This window comes from Marmota flaviventris, chromosome 18 (genome assembly GCF_047511675.1).
Source record: "Marmota flaviventris isolate mMarFla1 chromosome 18, mMarFla1.hap1, whole genome shotgun sequence".
Taxonomy (NCBI): Eukaryota; Metazoa; Chordata; class Mammalia; order Rodentia; family Sciuridae; genus Marmota; species Marmota flaviventris.
The window spans coordinates 54,615,528-54,641,998 of record NC_092515.1 but is presented as its reverse complement, the minus strand read 5'-3'; the positions used below and the strand labels follow the sequence as shown (position 1 = coordinate 54,641,998).

The window sequence follows — 26,471 nt, the reverse complement described above, 5'->3', positions numbered from 1 at the left end:
CTTAATGGTCCTGGGCTTAATGATCGAGAGGGAATCGGGGATGAAGAGGTGGTACTGTCCCTGCCTTTGTGGCCCAGGTAGCCTGGTGGTTGATCTCTAGGTGCAATCTCTAAGGGCAGCTGCAGTGCTGTCAAAGATCCTCCCCTCCCCCCCTCCCCTCCCCCCCTCCCCCCCTCCCCCCCTCCCCTCCCCCCCTCCCCCCCCTCCCCCCCTCCCCTCCCCCCCTCCCCTCCCCCCCCCCCATGGTCTCTCAACTCCTGGACAGTCCACACTGTCCTCAATTGTGGGGAAAAAGCCCACCACCAAAGTCCCACAGGATAGAATCTATCCCCACTCACAGGGCTTCTCCAGCAGAGCCCACTGGCTAGCTCAGCCTCGCCCTTCACAACACAGGCCTGCAGCCCTAGAGTTCCAATGTCAGCTCTTCCTTTTAATAACTGTGTGACCTGGAATGAGTTAGTTAACCTTTCTATGTCTCAGTTTCCCCTGTTAGAAGGGGGATGTAGTAGTATCTACCTTATAGAAAATGTGTAGAAATTTTTGGGTTCTATCTATTTTAGCTATTCTCCCCTCAGGGGTTGATGTATTCATTCAGCTAATATTGAATGAATGAATCCTGTCTCAGAGGCCAAATTCAACCTTTATAATATTTATGATGGAGGTAGTTTCTCCAAGCCGTTTGTGATTTGCTAGAAAGGAGTTCAAAGCAACTAGAATAAAGATCAAGTGAGGTTTCTGCAGATTTAGACATAACTTAGAAGTCTTTTTTTTTTTTTAAGATATTATGTATTTTTAACTTGCAGAATGTTGCTGGTGTGGGAAATCCAGTCCCTAGCTGCCGGCATCAGAGGCCTCTGGGAAGTAGGGTGGGCCCTGTTCCACGCCCCATCTCAGGAGCACAACAGACCTGTGGGAAGCCGGGGTTTTGCTTCCCAGGGTGGGCAGGTAGAGAAGGAGGGGGTCAGGCATCCGGAGAGTCCCCAACCTCAGCCCCTCCTGCTGAGGAGATGCAGTTAATTCCTGTCCCTTCGATTATTCATGAAGGACATGATAGTGCCACTTTGTTCTCTTTAAATTTTCAGCAGTTCCATTTCCATCATCGCAGGCCCTTGGGGGCTGAGAGTCTTGCTGTAGTGAAACCTCCCTTATCAGGGGGCTCGAGATGGGGCAGGTGGCAGAAAGGGAGGACAGTGCGGATTTTCTGAGGACACTGCTGGGGGTGGTGCCAAGAGCACTAGTTTAGGAGTCCCCAGCCCTGGTTATGTCCACCTTTGATCTCTAACTAATGCACACTGTGGCCTTGAAAACAACATAGGGGCCCTCGACCTGCCATACTCAATTTCAGGGCGTGCCAAGTGCTGCTCCAGGTTGACAAGTAACACCTAAGGCTGACACCTTTGTCCCCCCCCCACTTCCAGATGGGGACACTGAATCACACTGGTTGGGGAGATGGGGCTCGGATTGAGCCAGGAAGCTGACTCGAGGCTCATGCCCTGCTCTCCTCACTCTCCACCCTCCCCAGCAGGGAGGATTTCACAAGGGTTAAAAGAACAAGGATTTCATGGCCCAGAGCATAGCTAGTGAGTGGTGCTGTGGCTTCCTTCTGTCTCTGTGGTCCCACTCAGGCACCTGCTGGCCAGAGCCCAGAAGGACGTGGACTCCACAGAGCTGGGCCATGGGACGGTGGAGGGTATGGGTGGGACAGGCACAGCAGCCATGAAAGAGCCGGCACACCCATCCAAGATCCAAGATCCAAAAGATCCAAGAAGGATACCAGAATGTTGGCCAGCATGGTCAAGAGCCCCAAAGGCTACTTAATAGATTGAAATTTATAAATTCTCTGGGAATGACTTTCCCCCTGGGATTAATTCAACAACAGGGCCCTCCTGAGCTCAGCAAAAACATTCTTCTAGAACATTAAAAAAAAGGGGGGGGGGGGGGAGGGGGCTATGACAGCTTTTTAATTCATAAATATTTGCTGTACTTATTACATGTCAGGGACCAAGCACAAAGAGAGCAAGGTCCAGATGCTCTGATGGGTGCTTCTAGGTTGGGGGATGGAGTAAAATAAGCACTCCGACACTTAATAACAATAGCTAACACTTCATGTCCGCTCCCAGCCTACGTTAAGTGCCTCCTCAGCATCCGATCATCTAATGTGCACAGAAGCCTCAGAGGAATGATTTCCATTATGTGAATGAGGAAACTGAGAAGTTAAGTAGCTGCCCAAGGTGGCGGGCTCTGGACTGTGGCGGGCTCTGGACAGGGGCTGGCTGCAGGGGTCAAGTTCAGCTGCTGCCCTCAGGAGCGTGGAGGAGTCAGCGGCAGCCAGGTGGAGTTAAAGCAATGCAAGCCCCCGTAACAGGTGATGGCGGGATTCCGAGTCACTGAGGATAATGGAAGTTTCTTTTCTTCTCCTTGCTCATACTAAGTTCACGCAGCAGTGGGGCTGGGACCAGAGAGGGTTCAAGGAGAAAGTGCAACTAACTATTCAGGGTCCCAGGCTGGCGGCAGCTGTGCCCTGGTTGAGCTCAACGCCTGCAGGGATCCGGGGAGAGTGATCGTGGAGGATGGCATGGGAATGGCAGGACTGAAGTGCTGCTCACCGCATGGCCTCTGTCCATGCCCCACTGGCCCAACTCGGCCGCGTGGCCCCAGCTAGATGCAAGGGCTGGGGTAAGGCACAGAGGCAGGGGATGAACTGGGCAGAGCACAGAGCTTGGGGTCAGCCCTCCATCCTTGCCACAGTCCTTATAGAGGCTACCAGTCCTCCCGTACCACCAGTGTAAAGAGGAATAGAAGACGTAGGGAGAGTGGGCGGGCAGGGGGAGACCTACAGGATGTGTGCCATGTGTCCCAAGGAGCCTGAACTGATCCAAGAACAGTGGGAGCCACTGAAGATGATAGCCAAGGGTGACAAAGAGCAAGCTGATGGGCTGGGAGAACCATCCTGGCTACAAGCAAAAGTGGGAAGAATAAAAAAAGAGAGGGTCATGGTCAGGAAGCCAGTTAAGTGGCTGTTGCAGTAACCCAGGTGAAAGAGATTGGGACCATGTAAAAAGCAGGAGCAGAGGACAGAGAGGTAGCACAGGAGAGATGTCCTGTTATCTGGAATTCCATATCGGAAGGTCTACTCCACCCCCCTTAAACTTGTTTAAAAAGCTCAGCCCACCTCCACACTAAGAAGCCCCACCCTCTCACGCATGCCACCCACCTGTACCCTTGTCCAGTTCATCTGCTTATCATCCTTAGGTTGGAGTACAAATGCCACTTGCAGGGAAAGCTGATCTCTGATTCCACACCCCACTGTAGGCTAGGTCATGTTTTGTTATAAACACTCACATCTACTTGCATCTCTTTCCTAGCACATCACAAAGTCATCCATATGACCATGCGATTTAAATGGTCACCTGTGATTTATGGGACTTGTTGAAAGAAAAGAACCCGTCTATTCCCTGTTGAATTCCCAGTGCCTCATGTCTTGAACACAGTAGGCCCTCATTGCTCATGTGCTGACTGAGGGTCTGAACCAATGAATCATAGGACTTGGAAACTCTCGGTAGCAGGTTGGAGAAGAGCTGGCTGGGTAAGTGTTGGTGCCTTTCACGATCACCCGTGGTTTTGTTTTCAACTAAGGACACTCCTACAGTAAAACTGCAGGCAGCTGAGTCTTTTCTGCCAAAACTGTGCACCACTTCTATGTGCCTAAACCCTTCAACACGCTGAGGATGGGTGCTCACTCCGTGTTCTCAAGGTCTCATGTTAAAACATGCAGAGTCATTCATTCAGGTGACCACCAGCGCCTGGGCCCCAGAGGGTGTGGAGGAGGCCCCCAAGGTCCCTATGTACACTCTCCCGTCTTCCTTCCGCGTGGCTCCTTCTACAGGGTTTGAATGACACAGGGAAATGCCTCATCCACAATGAATAGAATTTAATCACTGGCCACTTAACTCTGGAGTTGGCTGTGCTTGCCTCCCCCAGCCCAGGGCTGTAATCAGAGCTGGACCTCAGCCTCTAGCTCTTCCTCCTAGCTGGGTACCTGTGGAGAAGACCTCAGAGACTCTCCATTCCATCCTTCTTGTGATTTGCAGTTGGAGCCAGATGAGAGGAGCTAAATGTTTTTAGGGTGTCTCTCAACTGCTCTCTTGGTGAGGAACATGGAAACAGTGCTATGGCCCGGGGTAGAGACATCTGCCCAAGTGGAGGTGAGACAATTCCAGAAGGAATTTGCCTTAGCCAAGAATCCACTGGTTAAAATAGCATCTTCTGACTGTCTTTCCCTCCAACTCTTTATCTTGAAATATTTTTATATGGAGACTTCCCATATAAACTTTGCCCAGATTTCCCTGATGGTAATGCCTTACACTGCTCTGGTATGCTTTCCAAAACTAGGGGATTAACACCCTAATATGAGCTAAATCACAGACTTTACTTGAATTGAATAAGTTTTTCCACTAAGGCCCATTTTCTGTTTTGGGATCCAATTCAGGCTACCATATTGCTTTTAGTTTCTATGACTCCTTTGTCTCTTCTGGTCTGTGACAGTTCCTTAATCTTTCTTTGTTTTCCATGACCTTGAAAGTTTTGAGGAATATGGGTCAGATCTCTTATAGAATTTCCCCAATTTGTGCCTGCATGATGTTTTGTCATGATTAAACTGTAGTTATAGGTTGGGAGAAAGAATATTACAGAAGCAAAGGGCCTTCTCTTTGCGTCATCTCAGGAAGTGCAATATACACAAGGAAGCAGTGTCTTTTTTTAGCATCAAATAATTGGCCAGAAATAATTCAATTTATTCTGTCCTTACTTTGGGTCCAAGGTTATATACAAAGAATTCTTTCTCTCTCTCTCTCTCTCTCCCTCTTTTCCACTCTCTCTCTCTCCCTCTCCCTCCATTCTCTCCTTGCCATTTATAGACTACACGTCAGGTGTTATTCTGATAATGATGTACACGTTGTCACTTCCATTTTACAGAAATTAAGTTGCCCACACATGCACCCAGCTAATAAATGGTAGGGCTGAGGGTTGAATTTGGGTTCTTCCTAACACCCAACCATGCCTCTGGAAGATACAGCTCTGGCCAAGAAACGTTGCCCAGAAAATGACTCCATGTGCAATGATAATCTAGAAGGATTCTCCTGCGGCTTTCAAGCCAGGTTAAGGTTACCCACACCAAGAAGTTCGGTATGGCTTCTCAGAGGGGATGGCACTTGACCTAGCAGAGAAGACCTTTCTGGAAAGAAGCAGAAGTATGTGAAAAGGCAGAGAGGTTCAAAGAGTTTGGTGGGTTCTGAGCAGAGTGAGCAGCTGGGTGAGGCTGGAGGGGAAGACGGCGTCTTGGGTTATCCTCCCAGAGCCACTTTCTGAAGAGGTGTTGGAGGGAGGCACATCTTATCTCCTCATCTGCCGGCTGCTGTGGGGCTGGGTGGAGCAGCAAGGGCATCAGACACAGGCTCAGCAGCCCCTTCTGGCCTGACCTTCACACCCACCGCTCCAGCCCCTCTCTCCTTCAGCTCTCTCTCCTGTCAAATGGGAAAGATGCTCACTGTCCACAGCGCTGGCTGCCTTGGGTGGTACAGTGATAAGGGAAAGGACCCTGGGAACTAGAAAACGTCACATGTCGACTGTAGCTGCAAACAGCCTCGCAGCCACCACAGCGCCCCCCTCCAGAAATGGAGCAGGCCTCTGTACACAGCCTCCCAGGCACCGCTGCCTCGCTGGCAAGTCTCGCTAAACGGAATTGGCAGCAAAACCCGGTGACGTTCCTGACATGAGTCCCCTGCCTCTGCTTATTTGGTTACTTCCCCTTTGAGGGGACTCTGAGCCAATTTTCTAGCAGTTTCTGAAGATTCGATTAGGGGCATTACCATCCCAGCCCATCTGGTCCTGCTCTAGTCAGGGCAAAGCAATGGGTTCAGAGTTGTGACAGGACACTGGAGGCATCTGGGCAATTCAGGGACAGCGCATCCTGCTCTGCACTGAAGATCTTGCCAATGCCAAATTAAAGCTCCCCAAAGTCACAGCGGAGGAGGTTGGCATAACTCACTTGCTGTCTGCAAATTCCCCATCCCAGCCTTTGATGCAAATCAAACAGGAGTCTTGGTGCCATTAGGACCACACACTCTCTATATAAACCCGATTTAGGCAACTTTATCTAAATTAGGCTTCATCTCTTGTCATCTCCTCCACATCGGGTTAGAATGAAGAGCTTGATCATCATCTCTCGGCTCTTCTAAAGGTCTGTACTTAGCACGAGGTAGAGGTTGGATAAATACTTATTAAATGAAAGGATAAGTGAAGAAGTGATCAATCCATGTTCTCCCAACACCCTGGGCTTCTGAGTGAAAGGGATGATGGGTTTGGAATTGTCACATCCGGGAACAAATCCCAGCTCTGATATTTGCTCCTGGCATTTTTTGCAGGCCTCGGTGATCTCTCCACAGAGACAGTGGAGGGTGGCATGAGTTCTTGACATGAGTCCCACGTCACTGTGGATGTGTTAGTTTCCTTGCCACTGTAACAAATTGCCAGAAGCTTAGTGGCTCTGAAAGATTCTGGAGGTCTGAAACTCAAAATGGGCTTCATTTGGCGAAAATCGTGGTGATAGCTGGGGTTGTGCTCCTTCTGAAGGCTCCAGAAGGGAATCCATTTCCTGTCTCTTGTATCATCTAGAGGCCACCTGCATTCCTTGGCTCATTGCCCCATCCTCCATGATGGAAGCCAGCAGTGGAGCATTTCAAGTCTCTGTGACTTTTCTGCCTACTCCACCCCCATTTCCACCTTTAAGGACCCTTCTGGTTACACTGGGCCCAACTGCATAATTCAACACAGTCCATCTCCAGGTCTTGCCCTCCATTACATCTTTAATTCCTTTTGCCATGTACTGACAGGTGCTGGGCATCCAGATGTGGAGGTGTGCAGGGGGCGTTACCTGCCTACAGCAGCAGCCATGTAGCTGGTGGCTGCACTTCAGAGATCTAGCAACAGCAAAGGGAAGCACCATTCCTCTCCAGGGTGTCACAGATAATATATAGAAATGTACCCAACAGAGGCTCCCGCCACCATGAGAACAGTGGCCGGGCATCCTCTTGGGAGGAATCTAATTCAAATTGAGGGGACTCTGCTCTTTCCACCGTGGGACTCAACTTAGGACTCCCTCATTTTTGTAACAGTGTCCACCAGATACCAGCTCAATTCAGTGTTCACATACATGGGTCTGCACTGGTTATGGCTAATGGTGACCCTGAACTGCTACACACCTCCTCCAAATCTTGGTGGGAAGACTGCTACTCAAGAAGCCCCCCCCCCCACCTGAGAGACAGGTGGCCCAACTATACCTTTAACCTCTGTGCATAGATTAAGCCAGACCATATCCTTTGGGCCTCAGAGTATTTGCTCTCATTACATTTTTCTTTATTTTGATGCTATTGAACTATGGTAGGAATAGAGCATAAGAAAAAGATTCATGGAAACAGTTTCATTTACTATAACAGTTTCAATGAGGCTATCCACGGCCTTTCAGCACATATTTCTTATAGGAAACCACACAGAAATATTCTTCCAGTGTCATAACACAGTACTTGTTATGGCTTTCTCTAGTAAAGGCTTTGTATTCCATCATGTGAACACAGGCTCACGTGGAGGACCATTTTCCCCTATTTTCGCCACCATTAGGAAGACTAGACACAAAACTGTCCCTCTAAAAATACCTTTAGACACCATAACCTGAATTATATGATTAGTTTACTTTCCTCCCTCTTGTCTCTCTCCCCCAGTTCCTTTGCCTGTTTTATATTTTCCTTCTTATTGTTGATAGTGTCTGTAAGCTGAGAAGAAGGCAAGGTAAAAACTTCTGTTATTGCCAAGATTTTTTTTCTCTATGTGAAACCAATACCCCTGTTCCTCTTTGTTCCAGAAACACACACAAAGTGGAAAAATAAAAAAATTAAAAAATGAAAGTCATCAGTGCCAAGGTATAGACACTGAGCATGCAGGACTGAGTCCAGCATTGGGTAGAGTGAGGAGCTTATGCTGAGCCTATGAGAACACTTCTGCACTCTGCATGCTGAGCACGCTGAGCTTGTAAATGCCAGTGTTCTAAATGGCTGGCGTGCCGCTCGTAGATTGCTGGAACTGAAATCCATTTCTTTTCTAAGGGATATTTAGCTTTTATTATGTCTTTATTCACGGTCAAAAGACATCAGCAAATTTGCTAAATGATTGAAGATATTCTTCTTAAGGCATTCCTAAGCTTTCATAGCTTTGCCTTCGTGGTTTTGAACGTGAGCTTGTTTTCTTAGAAATGAAAAACAGAAATGTGCTTTACACACATAAGGTTTTGATAGCTGTAAAAAGCCATGATTTTTTAAAAAAATCAATGTGAGCAAAATCTCCAGTGAAAATATCTCTGTGATAGACTCCATCGAAAGAGTTCATCTCTGAGTTCATCAAACCACAGAATCACCAACTCTAAGAACCCCTTAAACCCTGTCACATGACATGTCAGAACCTTCTCTTTTGATCTCTACATCCAGTATCTAGAACATGGTGAATGCTTAATAAATAAGTGTCAAGTTAGTGAGCAACACTTCCTACTCTCAGAAAGCCTAGAATTCCATCCCAACCCCTGCAGACTGGTGGATATACAGTCCTTGCCATATGGGGACATATGACATACACTGGCCCGGAGACAGTCAAATCAGTGGAGAAATTTTGGCCATCCTCCAACTCCAGAACAACAATTTCTATTTCTACTATTTTGTCCTTTGGCAAAGACACATCAGAGAGATGATACACAAAGTCCACTATGTGCAACTGTTCTCATGGGTGTACTTAGGTTTATGTGTAATTCCCAGGGTGCCAGTATAATCTCTGTCTTCCCTTCTCCCACTCAAGAAAATATACCAGAACACAAATGAATGAAAATGTCAGTAAGGTAGGTACTATCTCAAGTCCAGTGCAATTTACTGAAAATTTTGGCAGTGCATTCGAAATGCTTCCCACATTATTGACAAGTCATCTCACGATGACTGACACAACATTTCATCCTGATTCCGTGACTGAGAGTGCTTCTCAACAGAAACCAGCTCAGAGACCACTGTATCCTCACATGCCACCTGGGAAAGCTTCCTAACCTCTAGAGAAACCATCTATGAGGCTCATGCCACTACCAATGCAATCATCTATTGGAGCTCTGCCATCCACGTGGGACCCCCAGAGCTATAGATGACTTCCACTAATGCATAACTCACACAAGAACCCAATCTTCAGTTGGGTATCAGTCCACTTCCCTATTTGACCTTGAGGAAACTGAGCCAACTTACCACTCCACCACCAGCTGAATGCACAAGCACAGACATCCCCTCCCGCAGGTTGGCAACTTCAAAGAGCATCATGTATGCTGTGACGAAGTTCATGGGGAACGCGGCGGCCTCAGAGAAGCTCATGTCATCTGGGATCTTGTAGACAAACTCCACTGGCGTGCAGACTACTTCAGCCCAGGCGTTGTAATTGACAAAGGCCATGACACGGTCCCCAATCTGGGCACAGGGAAATACAGGGTTAATGAAGCCTAGCTCATGACAGAGGGCCAAGGAGGACTAAAATATTGGAGCTGTCCATGGTACATAGTATTATTATTTTTCTTCCTAATCTATATATTTGGGACTTCCATCCAAATTCTTCTGAGTTCGATTGCTTTTATTCTTTGATGAAACAGATAACCCCTTAATGAATTTGCAGGAAAATCTCAAACTACTATTCAAGTTTCACAAATTATGCACCTTATTGGCAGCTCTGGATACCTGCCTCCTCCCTAGAACCAGGGAAGCTGGGAGACTGAGGACCCATTCTCTCCTTGAAATTCTGAACATCATTTAGGGGGGCAGCAAGAGGCCAGAACAGTCCTGGCACATCCAGAGAAGGGAGAAGATAACACACCTTGCCCCTGGCCAACCTGTGCCCTTTCTCTAAGACTTCTCCAGAATTTTAGCCCCCATAGTCCAAGATGAGAGACTTACAGTCCGGCTGGAGAATGGATTTCTACTCAGAGAGGTTTTCCATGTGCACAATTCATCACAACAGAAAAGCTACCATTTACTGTACGATAATAACACACCACACTCTGTGATCTTCATTTGATGTCACTTGTTCAGTATACATGACAGCTTTATGGGATAGTGTCCCCAATAACACATAAGAAACTGAGACTGAGACAGGTTAAGTCTCTGGGCTACAAACAACCAGCCTAAGTCCTGTTGAATTCCAAATATCTTCTCATGACACCACAATGATCCCCTGCCAGGATTACTTATTAAGCCCCTTCTGTTCTTGGGTTCTAGGGACTCGAGATACAATTATAAATGAGGTACAATTCGTGCTTTCAAACTGTTCATATTCCCTGAAAATTTCATGTGGCAAGCAATGTGAGTGACAGGGCTTAGAGGGTGAATCCTTTTGGAAAGGATATGTTAGTAGAGAATGAAGCTGTGGTGGTGATATTTCAGACAGTGATCCAAAGATAATAAGATCATATTGTGTGTGGGTGGGGGAGAGTAGATGGGAGCCCAGGGATGCCAGAGTCACTTAGAGGTAAGCTCCCTGGTGCCCTGGGGATTGGCCAGACTGCCAATTCTGTGTACTTTGGAATAGGGTCGCCATAGCCTCAGTGTGTCCTGGCACAGGGTCTACAAGGACCCACTTGCCATCCAGCCTGGGAATGCTGAAGCAGAAAGTCAGCTCGCCAATCCTGGCATCCCTCAGACCTGGGTAATGAAAGGTTCAAGCGGATGAGACAGGTGTGGACAGCGGCAGTAACATTATGTGTGAGCCTGGGCATCTCCACTCCAGGTGCCAAGGCATACCATCAGGGGCCGGGTGGCTGGGGTTCTGGAGAGACACCTGAACCACAGTAGCAAATCACTCTGCCCCAGTGTGTTTGCTAGCAACAGAATCAGGGCCAAGCCTGGTCGGCTAGCTCTGAAATCAGCATGGTGACCTGACAGCTGGGCAGGGAGGACTCTCTGACTGCCTCCTCACATCTCTCCTCCTCATCCTGGGAAGTTTGGTCTCCTCCTGTCCCAAACTCTCCCAGAGGCTGTGGATGGGAAGAGTTTGTGGATTTACCTGTGTGCTCTCTCTGGCCTGGTTCCCAGCTGCTGCCTTCTCTCCCCCCTCCGCAGCCCATAAATAACCGGGAAACTCAGATACTGGAAGGGGGTGGCCCTCCACCTTGACAGTAGCATTAGTCTGTCCCAGAGAGGGGACAGCTAAGAACATCAGCCTAAAATGACAAAGTGTCAGTGGTGGGTGGGAGTTAAGACCACCTGAGAAAGGGAGAAAGGCGGGCTCAGCCCCGGTGCCTGTCCAGTACCCACACCTGCCTCTGCCCTGTAGCCATCTTGGAACCCCCCCACCCCACCCCAGGAAAAGCCTAGAGAGGTTTCTCACAGCACTGGGGCTCTGTGCCTGCTTCTCCTGCAGCTGGCCTTCCCTATCTTCCTTCACTGGGGCAAACCTTTGCTTTCCTTCAACACTCAGCTCAGATATTTCCTTTTCCCTGATGACCCTCCTTCCCCCAAAGCCAGAACCGGTCACTCATTTTTAGCATTTCTAGTGTTCGTATGTATGAAGCGTGTCCTTCGTGCTGGAATAAGTATGTAGGCCGTGTCACTGTGTTTTATCCTCCAGCAATCCTACGTGATGCCTTTATCATGCTCCCTCTGACAGACTGGGAATCAAAGCTCAGAGTAGCTGAGAAACTTTCCCAAGACCTCACAGCTGTAAGTGGTGAACACAGGACTCTAAACTAAAATTCGTCCAACCCCTTAGGCAGCCCTTTGTTCTTGAGCTGATCCTTGTATGGAGCTATCCTTTTACGAGACTGGCTCTCTCCTCTAAAGGGTGAGCTCTCACCAGGCAGAGGCTGGGGCTTTTGGGCCCAAGGGTTCTCAAGGCATGGTGCAGTGCTTGGTTTCTAGAGAGAAATGGATTGACGATTGTGAGCAATTGACCCTGGTCTAACTTCTCTACGGGGGTGGGGGAGGTGTGGGAGAATAAGAGCAGTCCTATTCTTCCAATAGTCTCAAAGGAAGTGTCTCTGAATCCACAGGGAAAATCACCGTCTGGCCTGGCTTAGAACTCCAGGAACTCTGCTGGGGCAGGGGCTGCTAGGAGCTACTGATATTAATAATGATAAGTGACATTTACAGAGAATCCGACATACTCCTGCATCAGGGCTAAGTGCCTTTCTTTATATGGCTTCATATAATTCCCAAAAGAACACATGAAATTCTTGAACTTCATGAGTAGTCATAAACTATTATTATGATGGGGAAGTTGCGGCTACAGAACAAAACTGGAAGAATTCCACTCCAGAGCTCTTCTTTGGTCCAACTAGACCCCTCCTTCTTCACATTGCAAAGGGGGACATCCACCTTCCCTGGCCACCAATGCTAGTGTGAGGCCTTTTCTTACTCCCCAGGAAAAGATCCAGAAACTATCAGAAACATTCCACAGAGCTTAAGCTCGAAGGCACAAGCATCAGCGAGGTCTCCTTTCCTCCCAAGGGGGTGATCTTCAGCTAGATGGGTGTTCTTTCTGAATCTGCGGGGAGTCTACAGTGGCTCTGGCCTGTCCAGCTGTAGTGGCCTCAGGAAAGGCCATGAGATTTCTCATTGCAAATATTTCTGTTCGGGGAGAGTCAAGAAAACCCTCACCACACCTGCTGTCATCTCCTCCAAGATCCAGGTGGAAGTTCAACCTGCCTTAATCCTCTAGGGACAGTGAAAGAAATGTATTCTTTTTCACTTGAGACAGTGAAAGACAGTTTTATTTTCCTTGTAGCTTAGTATTTCTCTTCTACCTCCATCTAACAAAAACATAAACCTCCCATAGTTCTGCAATGACCCCATCATACAGATGAGTGGATGTAGATTATACAGGCATTTAAATGGAGGCAAAGAGAGGTTAAATCCGATGCTCAAGGTCACAGAGCCAGAGAGCAGCAGGGCCAGAACTGGAATCCAGATCATCTGACTCCAGGATGCAAATAATTAATTTATTAAACCTGAGATAAATGCTACCAAAAAACCATAAAGTAATAGGAGGATGTACAACAGGGGAAGCTATGAAGTCTGAGAACATTAGTTGAACTCTTCAGGTTTCAGTTTTCTCAGTCCTAAAATGGGTATGTTAATAAAGGGGTGCGTCTTAAGAAGATTAAATGACAGCATGCACACAATGTTCAGCTAGAGTTAAGAAAAATGAGGAAAGAGCAAAACATGGTAACTCTTAAAAGCAGATGGGTTCCTCATCTCATGGAATTCACAGATCACCCATCAAAGGTTAAACATTCACTCTATGTCATGAGGTGGAAGAACAAAGGAACTGAGAGAAAGGAGAAGCTGTTCCACCTCGGTGTGTCCCTATCCCCGAAGGTCAGTGATCAACTTCTCTGCAAGGTCTGGACCAGATGGTAACCAGGGCCCACACTGGCCTCCTCCTCTTCACTCAGTGCCACAGAACAGCAATGGCCTCGATGGCAAGAGAGTGAAATGAAGGGACAACGCAGGCCGACTGATCACTCCCAGACTGACACTCATTCCTGTCCATTCTCCAGATAGCAAATGTGGCCAGGCCACAGCCTCAACCTCCAAGTCCAATTATATAATACGTATGTAAATATTTAACCAAGTCACCGTATTATTTATTTCTGCTAAGAAAGAGAAATCACTCTTGATTTGCGTGAGTGAGCTGAAGCTATTCCTTTACTGCTGGGCCTCTGGTGACAACTTTTCCATCCTCCTTTGCAACTGATGAGAGCAAGAGAGCTCTCCAGCAGGCTGCTGTGCTCTGCCTGGAACTCCATCCCCAGCATGATTGCAAATCTTGAAATTACACAGCGGGTATTAGTGCAGCTTTCTCCCACATCACCCTCTAACTGGGAATGTGGAGGCGGCTTCTTTTATTTATTTCTGAGCAAAAAAAAACCGCATTGGTGAAGAGAGTTCGGGGGTGCATTTGATAGTAAGAATCCCAGGGCTAATGAGCAGATAAATCATATTTAAAGGAAAAATAGACATCAACAAGTATGGTAAGTTAGCCCTCTACACCAAGTCTAATAACGCCCCTGTTCGCTGTTTTCTTCTGAGATCACCGGTTATTTATTCCGTGGTTATTTCTTCAAGGACTAATAGAGTGAGTAGGAAGGGATTTCCTTCTAGGTCATGTGTAGGAGTTAAGAACAGATAATCTCCTAAGGCAGTTCTTTCAGGGAGAGATAGTGTGTCTCTGGTTATACTGCTTACCTGGGGACAGAAAATGTAAAAGTCATGTGAAAAAGAGAGAGAGAAAGAAAAAAAAACTCATTTTCTTCTTTCTCAGTATTTTTCTACTGTATTATCTGGAAGCCATTGACCAGAAAAGTGATAAGCGGGATGAGATTTCTGGACATTCATTATAATGAATTTGAGGCATATTAATATTTTCAGAATACAATGAGGCTCAGATGCTCTGAGACTGAGAAGCAGACTCCAATCCACCTGAAGGGTACCCTGGCAATGGACTTTATAGGATGCGCCTTCAGTTCTTTCTCATATTTAGTGCTGCAGCTCTTGGGGGTTGGGGTCAAGACTGAAATTCTAGGCATGTAAAAAGGCTCTGGTGACAAATCCAGGTTCTACCGCCACTCGCTGCCCTTCTGATCTCGCAGGAAATTACTGAACCTTTCTGACCCTCAGGGGTAATAATGACCTTTACCTTGCAGGGTTCTACAAGATAACTTCTCTATGGCTCTGGTTCTGGTGGGTTCTCAGGTATGAGATCCCTTCCATCTCCCCTGGGAAGACTTAGTTATGACTGAGCGCTCTTGTTCTTGATTTGCATTGATTTTTCTGACTCCAAAATATTATAAGTTTAGGCAAGTTATGTGTCCATAGTGTTTAGTTTGTATAGACCTTATTCTATTTGCTTTGCATAATGGTAGAGAGGGTCATGCATTTTTCACAAATTTTAAAAAAAAGTTTTATTATGGGAAATTTTGAACATAAACAAAAGTGGTCAGAATAACATAACAATAAACCTTTTTTACCCACTGTCCTCCTCAGAAGCCATCAATCCATGGCCAACTCTGTCTCATTGTCAAGCACCCCTACTCTTTGACTTAAGATCTCTTCATTCCAAAATGTTACTTCCCTTACTCCCATAGTAGTTAAGGATTTATAAATGATAAATGTATATGTTGAATAAATATTTAAAGGAACCAAATTATAAAATTCAGAGGTTATCCCCCCCCCCTCCAGAATGTTTGTGCTTTGTAATTTTGAGCCCAAGGTAATGGTAAATGGCAGGTGGGGCAAGGAGCCATGCCCCTTAGCTAATCCAAGTCCAGACACTGATTTAATAGCTGCATTACATGAATAAAGGGGAAGAGGAGATTCATGCTGCTCACTTATCCAAATTACTGCTAGAAGCAACCAAAATAGTACATGAGGGAGGCATGAGGTCTTTGGAAAGTCCTATCGCTACAAGCGTTGTTAATAAAACCAAATAATAAGATGACGAGAATAACACCAGGCCCTAATGACTCCAAGCATGTTTCCGCCTAATCTCCCTGGATTCCAGAGGGAGATGACTCTTTAAGGCAGCGTCAAAACAATACCTCGTATCCCTTCACGCTGTCTCCCAGAGCTTCAACTATCCCAGAACACTCGAATCCGGGCACCAGGGGAGTCTTGGGAGGGTTGTCAATATTCCCTTGTCGCACCATCAAGTCAATGAAGTTCAAACCACTGCAAACAGCAAACGTGAAAAGAGAGAAATGCAAAATGAGATTAATCAAGCCACCAAAACCCAGCACCAGCCTGGCTTTCTTTTCTTCCTCTCTCCCCACCTTCCCTCCCTCCCTCCCTTCCTTCCTTCCTTCCTTCCCGCCAAAGCATCCCTCATAGTAATGCCACTATGTAAATGTCACTAATAATACAAAATTCAATTATCTCTACACAGAGAAGTAGCTTTTTCTGACGGTGAAAACAGCTGCCATTCCTAATTCAAAAGAGCCCCTTTGTTCTCCCTTGGAGTCTGTTAACTCTTATTTTTAAAAACACATATCGACTAGCCTGGTCATTAGACACCCGAGCACTTGATCAAGGGTAAAAAATGTACTAGCAACTGTTTACAGACAGACACGTGGACAGGGGCCAGGCACCATGGCCACCAGCCAATCTGAGTAAGAGAGAAAGAGAAAGGAGACCTAATTTTAAAAGGCCTCAAAATAACCAGGCATCTCTCCTCCCTCACGGCACAACACAGGCCAGCGCTGTGCAGAAACAGGATGGTGCCTGTGAGCCGTCAGGAGGCTGCACTCCATTCTGGGCAGGAGAGAGACTCAAAGAGGAGAGATCAAGGCGTGTCCCAATGGATGCGGGAAGACTGAAGTGTCTGTTTCAAAAATCCAAGCTTCCTCTGGAGGAGAGATGTTATCAGGTATTTTCTATTAACAGTACTTTTGAAATAAGGAAGTTATTAAATATATCAAAGTCATCTTTGATAGATCGATTCCAACATATCTTGATCCTTGATACTGGATTCCAATGATGCTACCAATGATTTTATTTTCTAGAACTACTATTGGGGATTGCACTTAGCACCTACTTGCTAGTCACATGGGGGAACACGTCCCATCCAACTTGCATTTTTCCAACAGATATGGTTCTAATGTGCTTCTTATTTTCATAAGCCTCCATCTGAGAAAGACTTGGGTTAGAGAAACCAAACTCTTCAGTGCAAGCCAGGGCTCATCAGCATCTGGCCACAGGTTCCCTTCCAAGTGAGGCGACCGTAACTTTTAAGCCTATCTTGCTCCTTTCTTCCCTGTCCTCTCGGGAGGAAAGCATCCAATCCTACCTACCTGTCCTTGCTCACTGATCTCATCTGCACAGAATGGATAAAGGCAGGAAGGATGGCTTTAAGGGTGGGTTCAAAGCCACCACTGTCTCAAGGTCTTGCTGAGAGTGAATTGGCAAGTTTCACAGGCTGCCTTAGCTGGCGCCTCTCCTAAGGGTGCCCCCTTGAAAGCAGCAATGGGCCCTGAATAATCAGTAAAGTTGATACCTAAGTAACTTCGCCATCCATATTCAAAACTTTGCACTCCCAGGTTAAACACGAATTCCTTTGTCACATATATATTTCTGAAATGCACGTGTGGACTTGCAAAGGTCCTACTATGGTGGCAAACAGTTATTTAGGTCATTTATGCACCAAAACATTCTCTAATAAACAACCTGGAAGAACAGAGTACAATTCCCAACTCGACTCGACCACTTCAACCCACGTGACTCTGACCTTGGGAAAGCGGCTCAGCCTCCCTGTGCTTAAGCTTCCCATCTATAAAATGAGGGTGTGGCAGCCCCTGCTTCTGGGGCTGTGAAAAAGAAGGGAGGGACGCATGTAGCCCCGCACAGTCAGGGTGCACAGTGGGAGCCTTCAGATGCACAGCAGCCCTGAAGGAGGCAGGAGCTGTGTGAGGCCTGAGGAAGAGTCCTGTTAAAAACGGCTGGAAACCCTTTCCGAGTTGGAAAGCCTTTGGCTACCTGTCACCCACAGTGCTGTGAACCGGCCCCTTTCTATAAAGCATCACTGCAGAACAACCCAAGGAATTTCTATGGCCCAAAGCAAACACTCCATCTCATCCCACGCCTACTTTAGCTCCCTGTTTTTTCCTTCATGTGAAATCTTGGGGCTTCCCCTCCTGATGTGGAAATGTCAGAAGAAATCACTTCACAGGTCTGCAAATATGGCCTCCCCTGGAGAAGGCTTCATCCTAGGGCATCACGCTGCCCAGTTGGGCCTTTTAACACCATCAGCATGAGCTGCTTCTGGTGGCTGGAAACAGAGAGCCAGCCACTTAGTCTCATGGAAGAGGCCTAAGGCTAACTTGATAGAAGTCTGTGGCTTCCTGTGGCCTTGATCAAGTGTTGGGCAGCTCCACCAGATCTTGGTGAATGCCACCTATTTTTAGGAAACAGGCGTATTCTGAGAGATGGGGATGGGACAGTGCCATCTGCTTCAACACAAAGGAAGGAGGCGAATGATTGGTAAGGTTGTATCAGACCCCCATCAGGTGCCTTTCTCCTTACTACAGCTGGCATTTGCTGAAGGGTTAATTTGTGGCAGGAACTGTGCCCAGTACTTTACTTTTGTTATTTATGAATCAATAATACTCCTGTGAATTCTGAATCAGCGAACCCATTTTTCAGATGAGGAAGCCCAAGACACAGATGAAGCAACCTTCATCTTAAGATGTGCTTAAGGTCACATCTTCAGAAAATGCACAGGTCAGGATCTGAACTCAAGCACAGTGTAACCTTGACCCCCTACACAACAATCTTCTACTGGTCCCAGAACTGGGTGATCTCTCTAAAGCTATGAATGGAGAAATGCACAGCAAGAGAACAACTTAGTCACACAAAGGATGTTGAATGACAGAATTGAACTGGAGGGACTTAGCTGACCTGAGCATTGGGGAAACCTAAGGGCCAAAGCCAGTAGGCGGAGAAACTAAACGAAAGGAAAAAACACAAGAGGTCAAAGTCCACCCTGCAGCTGTATGGGGGACAACTGGCCAACTTCCACTGTGGAGTGACCTAGAATGGGAAAGTGACCTAGAATGGGTGAGGCCATCTCCATTGTGCCTCCTGCCCTCTGTCTCCTTTTATTACATGTGTCTTTACAATGGAATCTCTTTGCATGGATTAGAAGAAATAAACCAAAGTACCATAATTCAATTACCTCCAATACTCCATTGGGACATTTTTAACTTTTTTTTTTTTCCAAACAAAATAAGTAACATTGTTTAGCAATATTAAGCCAAGGTCACACAGACAACAAAGCCTATGGGCTTACACTTGGATCAAATGGTTCATTTTTCCACCACAACAGAAAAACACAGGAGTCTGTCAAGCTCTCCACCTCCACAGTTACAGTTTCCAGTATTCGCTAAGATAATTTGAATTTTAGCTGCAAACTTCCGGGGGTGGCCATGACTACATCTAGTGACTCAGGAGCATGTGGGGGTAATCTTCAGACACCTCTCTTGCTTAATTTGTATACAACTCTTGAACATTTGAGATCAATGCAAACAAAATAGCATCGGATAGTACTTGGCATAATGTTCTGCTAGGTGATTCCATATTTCTCAAAGATTGGTATAATTTTAATTAATAAGACTTTTTTATTTTTCTTCTTCTGTTACATTATTAGTCAGAGGCTATGTATAAAGAGTTATTATTGAGATGAAGCATACTGAAGGAGTAAAGGCAAAAATTTGAGAAAAGGACCCTTGGGGAGGGGGAGGATTCTGAAAAGGAGGAGGAATCTGCAGGCATGTGGCAGAAGACACAGGGAAATGGGGGGACAGTCCTCCTAATAAATAAAACTTTCTCACATTTGCATAGAACAGCACAGCTTACAAGAAGCTTTCATACAAACCTCATTAAACTTTGTAATGACTCCAGAAAAGCAACAAGTGCAGATGTTATTGTTCGCATTAAGGCATGAACACTAAGACCCACAGAAGATGAGTGACTTGCTAAAGGCAGCACAATTAGTATGTGACAAAGCTGAAACTTGAGTCAGAGTCTTCAGATCCTTATTATTGTGCATTCCAGGACACGGTGAAATCTCAAATGGAGGTAAATCAAATGTTACTAAATTCAAAAATTTTAAGAGGCAGGGGCAAGAAGATCAAGAAAAACCGGTGAACGAATGTGATGTAGGGGCATGGGTTTCAGCCTCTGTTCTGCTGCCCATCAGCTAGGACCGTGGCAAAGTTTCTGAAGCCCTCCCTGTGCTCTGCGCTGTTTGCTTGATGGTCCTTTATTCTATGGGTTCTGCTTATAACATTATCAGAACCAAAGTGCAGAGAGGGAGGGATGTCAGGGTCTGAATCGGATGCTCAGACTCCGTGCAGGAGCCAAAATCTAGCCACAGCATCCTCACTTTGTACTTTGTACTTTTTGTTAAGGGAGGGATATCACCTGTGATGTCTCATGAAAGAAGTTCAATGTTCTCATTTTGTGTTCTGCCAAAGTCAACAAGCACTGCTCCCACCATGACCACGCTGCACGTCAGATGCCAAATGTGGACCATTTTCACCTCCACCTTGCCCAAGATCACAGAGTAGGTACCAGAACTGAGAAGATGAGCCATGGCTGCATGACTGTCAGCTCGTGTTTCTGACCCCTGGGCTGTCATTCCCTTATCTCTATCTATGATTTATAAATCATAGTACTCTGACGTGTATTTTTTGCCCCAAACTTGTCATTTGAGATATGTGAAATTTTATATGCAAATAATCTCAAATGAAGACACAAATTATTTCTTTAAAGATAGCATAAGTGAATGACATACCAAGCAGTCCAGCTACAGTTCATTAATATTCCAACTTGAAATAAAAATTGATCCAAAGGAGGAGATTACCAAAGAAGAGACAGGTGGCCATGGGGAAGGTCCCTTTCTTTTATTCTGGTGAAAGGAAGGCAGGGATTGCCCACAGGAAAGAATTGTGGGATTCTTTCTATTCTATTCTTTCGTCAGGGTGTCAGTAACCTCAGCTCTGACCATAGGGATCCAAACACTGTCAGACCATATCCCCAGATGGGGATATAGCTCAGTTGGTAGGGTGCTTGCCTCACATGCACAAGGCCCTAGGTTCAATCCCCAGAACCACCAAAATAACAACAAAACAAAAAAACAAACAAAAAACCCACAATGATAAAAATCCCCCTTTTCCTTTAACTTACTTGTTTATGGACACAGATCAACAGAGCACCCCAAATACATGTTGATCTTATTCTCAATAGAAATCCCATCTTGGCCCATCATAGGCCCAATTAAGATGCAGATTACAGAGAAACAACCTTCCTAAGCCATTTTTTACTACTGCAGGGATACAGCTGAGCATACCATGTGTTATGATGTGTGTTCACTTCTTTATGAAGACAGAGGGAATTTTTCCCCAAATCTCAGCACAAAGGCTGGCTGTAGGAAGCTTTCAGGCCTGGTCTTGTGTATACGCTGTTATGAATTTTTCTTTGTGTTAGCTGTTTGAATGCTCAGCGCCAAATTTGTGTTGACAAATTTGTTCTGTGATGACATTGGTTCTGTCATCTTACTGCTTGCTCAATTGTCACTGCAACTTCTGAATTCTCTGGAATTTTCTATTTAAATATCTGACAACCTCTTACAGTGGTTTTCAAAACTTACTGTGCACAAGAATTCCCCCAAAAGGCTTATTTTTGCAGGGTGGGTACTGAGGATTGAACTCAGGGGCACTTAACCAGTGAGCCACATCCCCAGCCCTATTTTGTATTTTATTTAGAGACAGAGTCTCACTGACTTGCTTAGCTCCTCATTTTTGCTGAGGCTGGCTTTGAACTTTTCATCTTCCTACCTCAACCTCCTGAGCTGCTGGGATTACAGTCAAAATCCAGATTGTAGGGCTCTCCCTCCAAGTCCTGACTCGAGGTCTGAGGTGATGTCCCAGGTGTTACATTTCTAAAAAGTTTCTAGGTGATGCTGAGGCTGTTGATCTGGGGCCCTGCTTGGTGACCAGCTGGTCTATCATTTCTTCTTAAGCTAATTCAAGCCCTTTTTAGAAGAAGATAGGGTGAATATTAATAGATGATCATTAGATAGATATAAAAATGAAAATGAAAAGCTCTCTCATTGTCTTTGAGGGCAATTGAACATTTTGGTCCTAGTCCAGAAGAGGATATTTATCTTGTTAACTGTAGTCTTATTAGGTTAGATTCATCATTCTAATTTGTCCTTCTATTTCTTGGATCCTAATTCTTTCATCCAAAAAGTTGATTCTGCCTCTTGGATTTGTATCCTCTGAAAATGTGGTTATCATGCCATTGACTTCTGCGTCCAAAGTGCTGATAAAAATACTGGACTGGCTGTCACATTCCTGGTTCCTAAGTGGGTTTTATGAATTCTATAGAAGTTGTCATGGAGGAAATATAAAATATAAGGCTAGCTGACATCTGAAATTTCTTCAAATCATGAGCTCTTATGATTCTATGAAATAACCTCCAAGACATGTTGAATGCATGTGAAATAAATAATAAGTACTCAGTAAAGACCCTGAGGCCTGACTCTTGATGGGTCAGGACAATCAATTCCCGCCCTCCATAGTAGTAATTTCCAAGCAGAGGAGCTTCCCCTTGAGCCTTGGAAACAATCACCTTTTGGATGCCTGTCAGGATCCTCATGGTGGTGTGGGCATGTTGTTTTTCCTAAATGTGCATTTCCCGACCCCAGATCTGAGCATCTCTTTGAGCTTAGGCATATTCTCATTGCCATAGAGGTCATGAAGGACCACTACTGGCCCAATGTCAGCTTTTCCCATGAAGAGAAATGTTCAGGAAGGGTTCGATCCTTCCTGAATGGGCTCTTCCACAGGACCTTGCGACTTTTGGAGGGGCCCCAAGAAGCTAGAAGAAATCTGAAAAACCCCATACCGGTCTTCCTAATGATGGAGCATTAGGATAAAAGGAATTGATTTGTGGCTAGTAACTGAATGTATGATATTTACGAGGTGTTTACAAAAGAAGAGCCCTAGTGGTCCTCTACAACCAGTATGTATCATGCATGAGGCTAAGTGTTTTATGTGCATATCATTTAATTTTTATGCCACCCGTAAACAATGCTAAGAGGCAAACAATACTATCCTTACTTTACCGAGAACAAAACCAAGGCACATCTAGGTTTGCAAAGTCACTATGTCAACGTAAGCAATGTGGATTTAGCATCTGTGCTCTTGAATATCGTACTCTGCTACTGAACTTTGCTTTCCTGTTGAAAGAGCATCACTAAGTATCCCAAGTTACATAAATGAGACCTTCTTTTAGTCAGTTTTTCATCACTGTGACCAAAATACCTGTCAAGGACAACTTGGAGGAGGAAAAGCTTATTTGGGGCCAAGAGTTTCAGAGATTCAGTTCATGGTAGGCTGAATCCATTGCTCTGGAGCCAAGATGAGACAGAACATCATGGCAGACAGGCCTGGTGGAGGAGTGCTCCTCTGTGATTCATGGTAAGCAGGAGGCAGTGAGAGGGAGAGGGGAAGGGGCCACAAGGAAGATGAATTCTTCCAGAATACTCCACCAGTGGGCTCTTTCCTCCAGCCATGCCTTACCTACCTACAGTTCCCACCCAGTTAGTCCATCGAAACCAGGTTACTGCTTAGGTTACAGCTCACACGATCTAACAATTTCACCTCTGAATATTCCTGCACAACACAGGAGCTTTAGGGGACCTCTCATATCCACACCAGGCACACCTCTGTACTTAACTAGCACATTGAGCACCTGCCGCAAAATAACCGGGGGGTGACGAACAACTTGTGTAGATTGATATAGCAGGAGTAGGAGCCATTTATTGTAGGACAGGAGGGGTGTATATATACATTCCACACAGCTTATCTTAATTACCATAAACTAGATACAGCAGTCAACCAATAAGAAATCTCTACACTTAATGGCTCGCTGGCGTTACTTCACAAACCACTCCCTCTGGCAAAATGCCAGGCACCATTCAGACTTGTTTACAGACTTTAACATTAACCACTCCCTCTGGCAAAATGCCAGGCGCCATCCAGACTTGTTTACAGACCCTAACAAGCACCTACTGTGTACCAAGCGGTATCCTAGGTACTGAATACCCCAGATTAACAAATTTGAAATTCTCACAGGAAAGCAAAACCATAAAAGGTGATTATAGCATGATGTGAAGAGTTCAATCATGGGTCAAAGTGGTACCTGGGTGACCACAAATTGTGGCTAAGATACAATAGAACCACGAAGTCAAAACATTAACCTCCAGAAAGTTTCCAAAAGAATAGTCCTACTGGTCCTGTGCAACCATCAGAGCTAAGTTTACTCCTTAGCTTTGGGTTTTTGGCTCCTTCTCAAGTGGGGTGTTTGAACTCCTTCTGCCTCAGTGTTTTCCATCTCAAAAAAATCCTAGGGATGTTGGCACAGATTGAAGAGGAAAATATATGTTGGATGCAGAGTAACTTGCATACAGTAGGTGCTCAGAAGTATAAGCTGCTGGCATCATCATCATCACCATCATTATCATCATCTTCTTCTTCATCACATCATCACACAAAGAAGGCATTAAAGGTCAGGTTCCCTGGGAAACAGACACAAAGTCTGATCTGCATGCCGGTCTGATAGGGACTGTTCTAGGAAGCAGTATCTAGATCAGCGGGAGGGAGGCTGGACTACACAGAGATAGAAGTTTCTGATATGAAGAGGTTTCAGCTCATCCATGGAAACTTCCTGGGCTAGTATGGCCCCTTGAGTGATTCTGAATCAAAGCAAGGGCACTAGCACCCCTCCATCAACTAGTGATGGGTTGAGGCTGCACCCAGGGAGGGGATGCAGTTTGGGGCAAGGAGGCAACCTGAAGCAGAAGGCAACTCCTCAGGAGGGGGTAGGGGGTGAGCTGTCAATAGCCATCACTCCTAGTAACTGGAAGAATAAGCACAGAGGTCCTAAGATAACACTCTGGGTGGTATATCCACCACCTGCTACAAGAGTGGTGGTGTGATTTCCCTTTTGGGGGTTTTATTCCTTCATGGCTACAGGTATTTGTCACTCACAGTGAACATTTATGGGTTCCTTTGCATGGTGGTCCCTGAGGAGGAAAGATCGAGTGTTTCTTACAACAAATGGTATGAAGTCAAAGAAGACCATGAGATCTTTAAAGAGAGACATGAAAGAATGAAAGAGAAATGGAGGAAGAGTTCAAGGAATCAAGAAAGGGACTAAGGAAAAAGAAAATAGAAAACGTTAGCAGGTGGATGAATTACCAGAATGCCTGCAGGATTGGCATACTGTTGGGGAAAAGACATATGAAAACCAGCAGTTCGGGTTTTTTACATGTTTGGGGAAAGTTGAGGTCACAGTACTCTGGGGGAGATGTGGGCATCAGGGAAAACACACTCAAATTCCAAATGGGAAGCTTTCACCAGCCTCCTGCTGGTGGGCATTAATGACCCCGGCATTCGTGACAGCTTCTGCCAGCTCTGGGATGAACCAAACAGATCCAATGTGAGGCTTTGACAAAGCAAAAGCAGTGGAAAAATAAGGGGAGCCCTTCTTCATTCTGCTCTTGTCTTGCGGATAATATGTTCATCAAAGCACTTGACTCCAATCCATATGGGGTCAGAGAAGCCGAAGTTGATCCATTTCCTCATATCCTGAGAACCGTAGCTTCTGTTTCTGTTTCTTAATCTCAACTGATACCTTGAAAATGCCTATGGAAATAGGCATTGATTGATCTCAGAAAATACGTTCACAAGTTTTGCTTTCTCTTTGTTGGTTTGTTCGAGCACCCGTTTTGTTATCTCAAGTCTACAGAACAATCTGCTTTGAAAGGAAAACACTCAGGGTCCAAACCAAAAGTACCTTATGTGCAAATCTCATACAGCATCTTATTTGAAGACAGACAGTGCCCTGGATGGATGGCAGGATAGAGAAGTCATCCAGTTCCATCCCAGGGCAGAAAGAATGTGTTAAGGGTGCCCTGACCCCCTTCTGCCCATTGCTGGTCTGTGGCTCTTGACACTGGTTTCCTCCTAACCCTGCACACCCTCCCTAGCCACTACATTTAAATAAAAATAATCTTGCATCCATGTAAGACACAGGAAATTCTCTGATGCATTTGACGCTTCCTCATAATCTTTACTTACTAAGTAAATACTGCTGTTGTTGCCCCCACCCAAATCCCTTTCTCCATAACAGATGCAGTGATAATGAGGGTAATATAGTTTGGGAAATGGTTGTACAAATCCTCTGTTGCTACTGTGTCTGAGAAAGGAAATATATTCAGATCTTATGTCCAAATTAATATTCAAGACACACTTCAGTAGTATTTCCAACCCAGAACGAAATAGCCAAGTAGACGTATGCAGAATATGAACATCTAGAGTCAGTTTTCAACAGAAACAGAAAAGCCTAGTACAGGCAGGTCCAACACAAGCTCTCCCTGATGCCAAAACCAACCTTTGCTGGCTCCTGACAAGGTTAGCATCTCTACGCTCCAAGTTCATGGTGACCAAGGCATTGATTTCAAATGGGCACTTGGCAGTGACTGGCTGCACAGAACATGCAATCTCATCCGACTTAAATTCAACAGACCCTCTGTGTTTGGGGGCTTGGTTGGGCAGTGATGTTACAAAAGAGACGATGACATCTGTGCTTCCCAGAGTTCAGAGATCAGCAAATAAATGATTACACATTAAGACAGTTCCACAAGAGGAGGCCATTTAAGGGTCAGAGCTAGCACAGAGACAGTAGTTACTAAGTCACTTTACTGTGATCAGGAAAGAATTCCCTAGGAACAAGTGTGTCCTTTGCTCCCATTCTCTGACCTCTCCAGCTCCAGCCCACCCACCTCACCAT

The 26,471-nt window shown here is 45.7% G+C and overlaps 1 protein-coding gene across 7 annotated transcripts in view; it reads right to left on the bottom strand.

Annotated features, from left to right (window-relative positions):
• Vat1l (vesicle amine transport 1 like) overlaps window positions 1–26,471 on the bottom strand; it is a 144,433-nt gene that overhangs the window by 104,952 nt on the left and 13,010 nt on the right. For all 7 annotated transcript variants that reach the window (XM_027933223.2, XM_027933225.2, XM_027933227.2 and 4 more), the window contains exons 2-3: window positions 15,659–15,788; window positions 9,324–9,539 (exon numbers count right to left, since the gene is read on the bottom strand). In XM_027933223.2, the coding sequence (XP_027789024.2) occupies window positions 9,324–9,539; window positions 15,659–15,788 (346 nt within the window). The remainder of the gene's footprint in view (window positions 1–9,323; window positions 9,540–15,658; window positions 15,789–26,471) is intronic.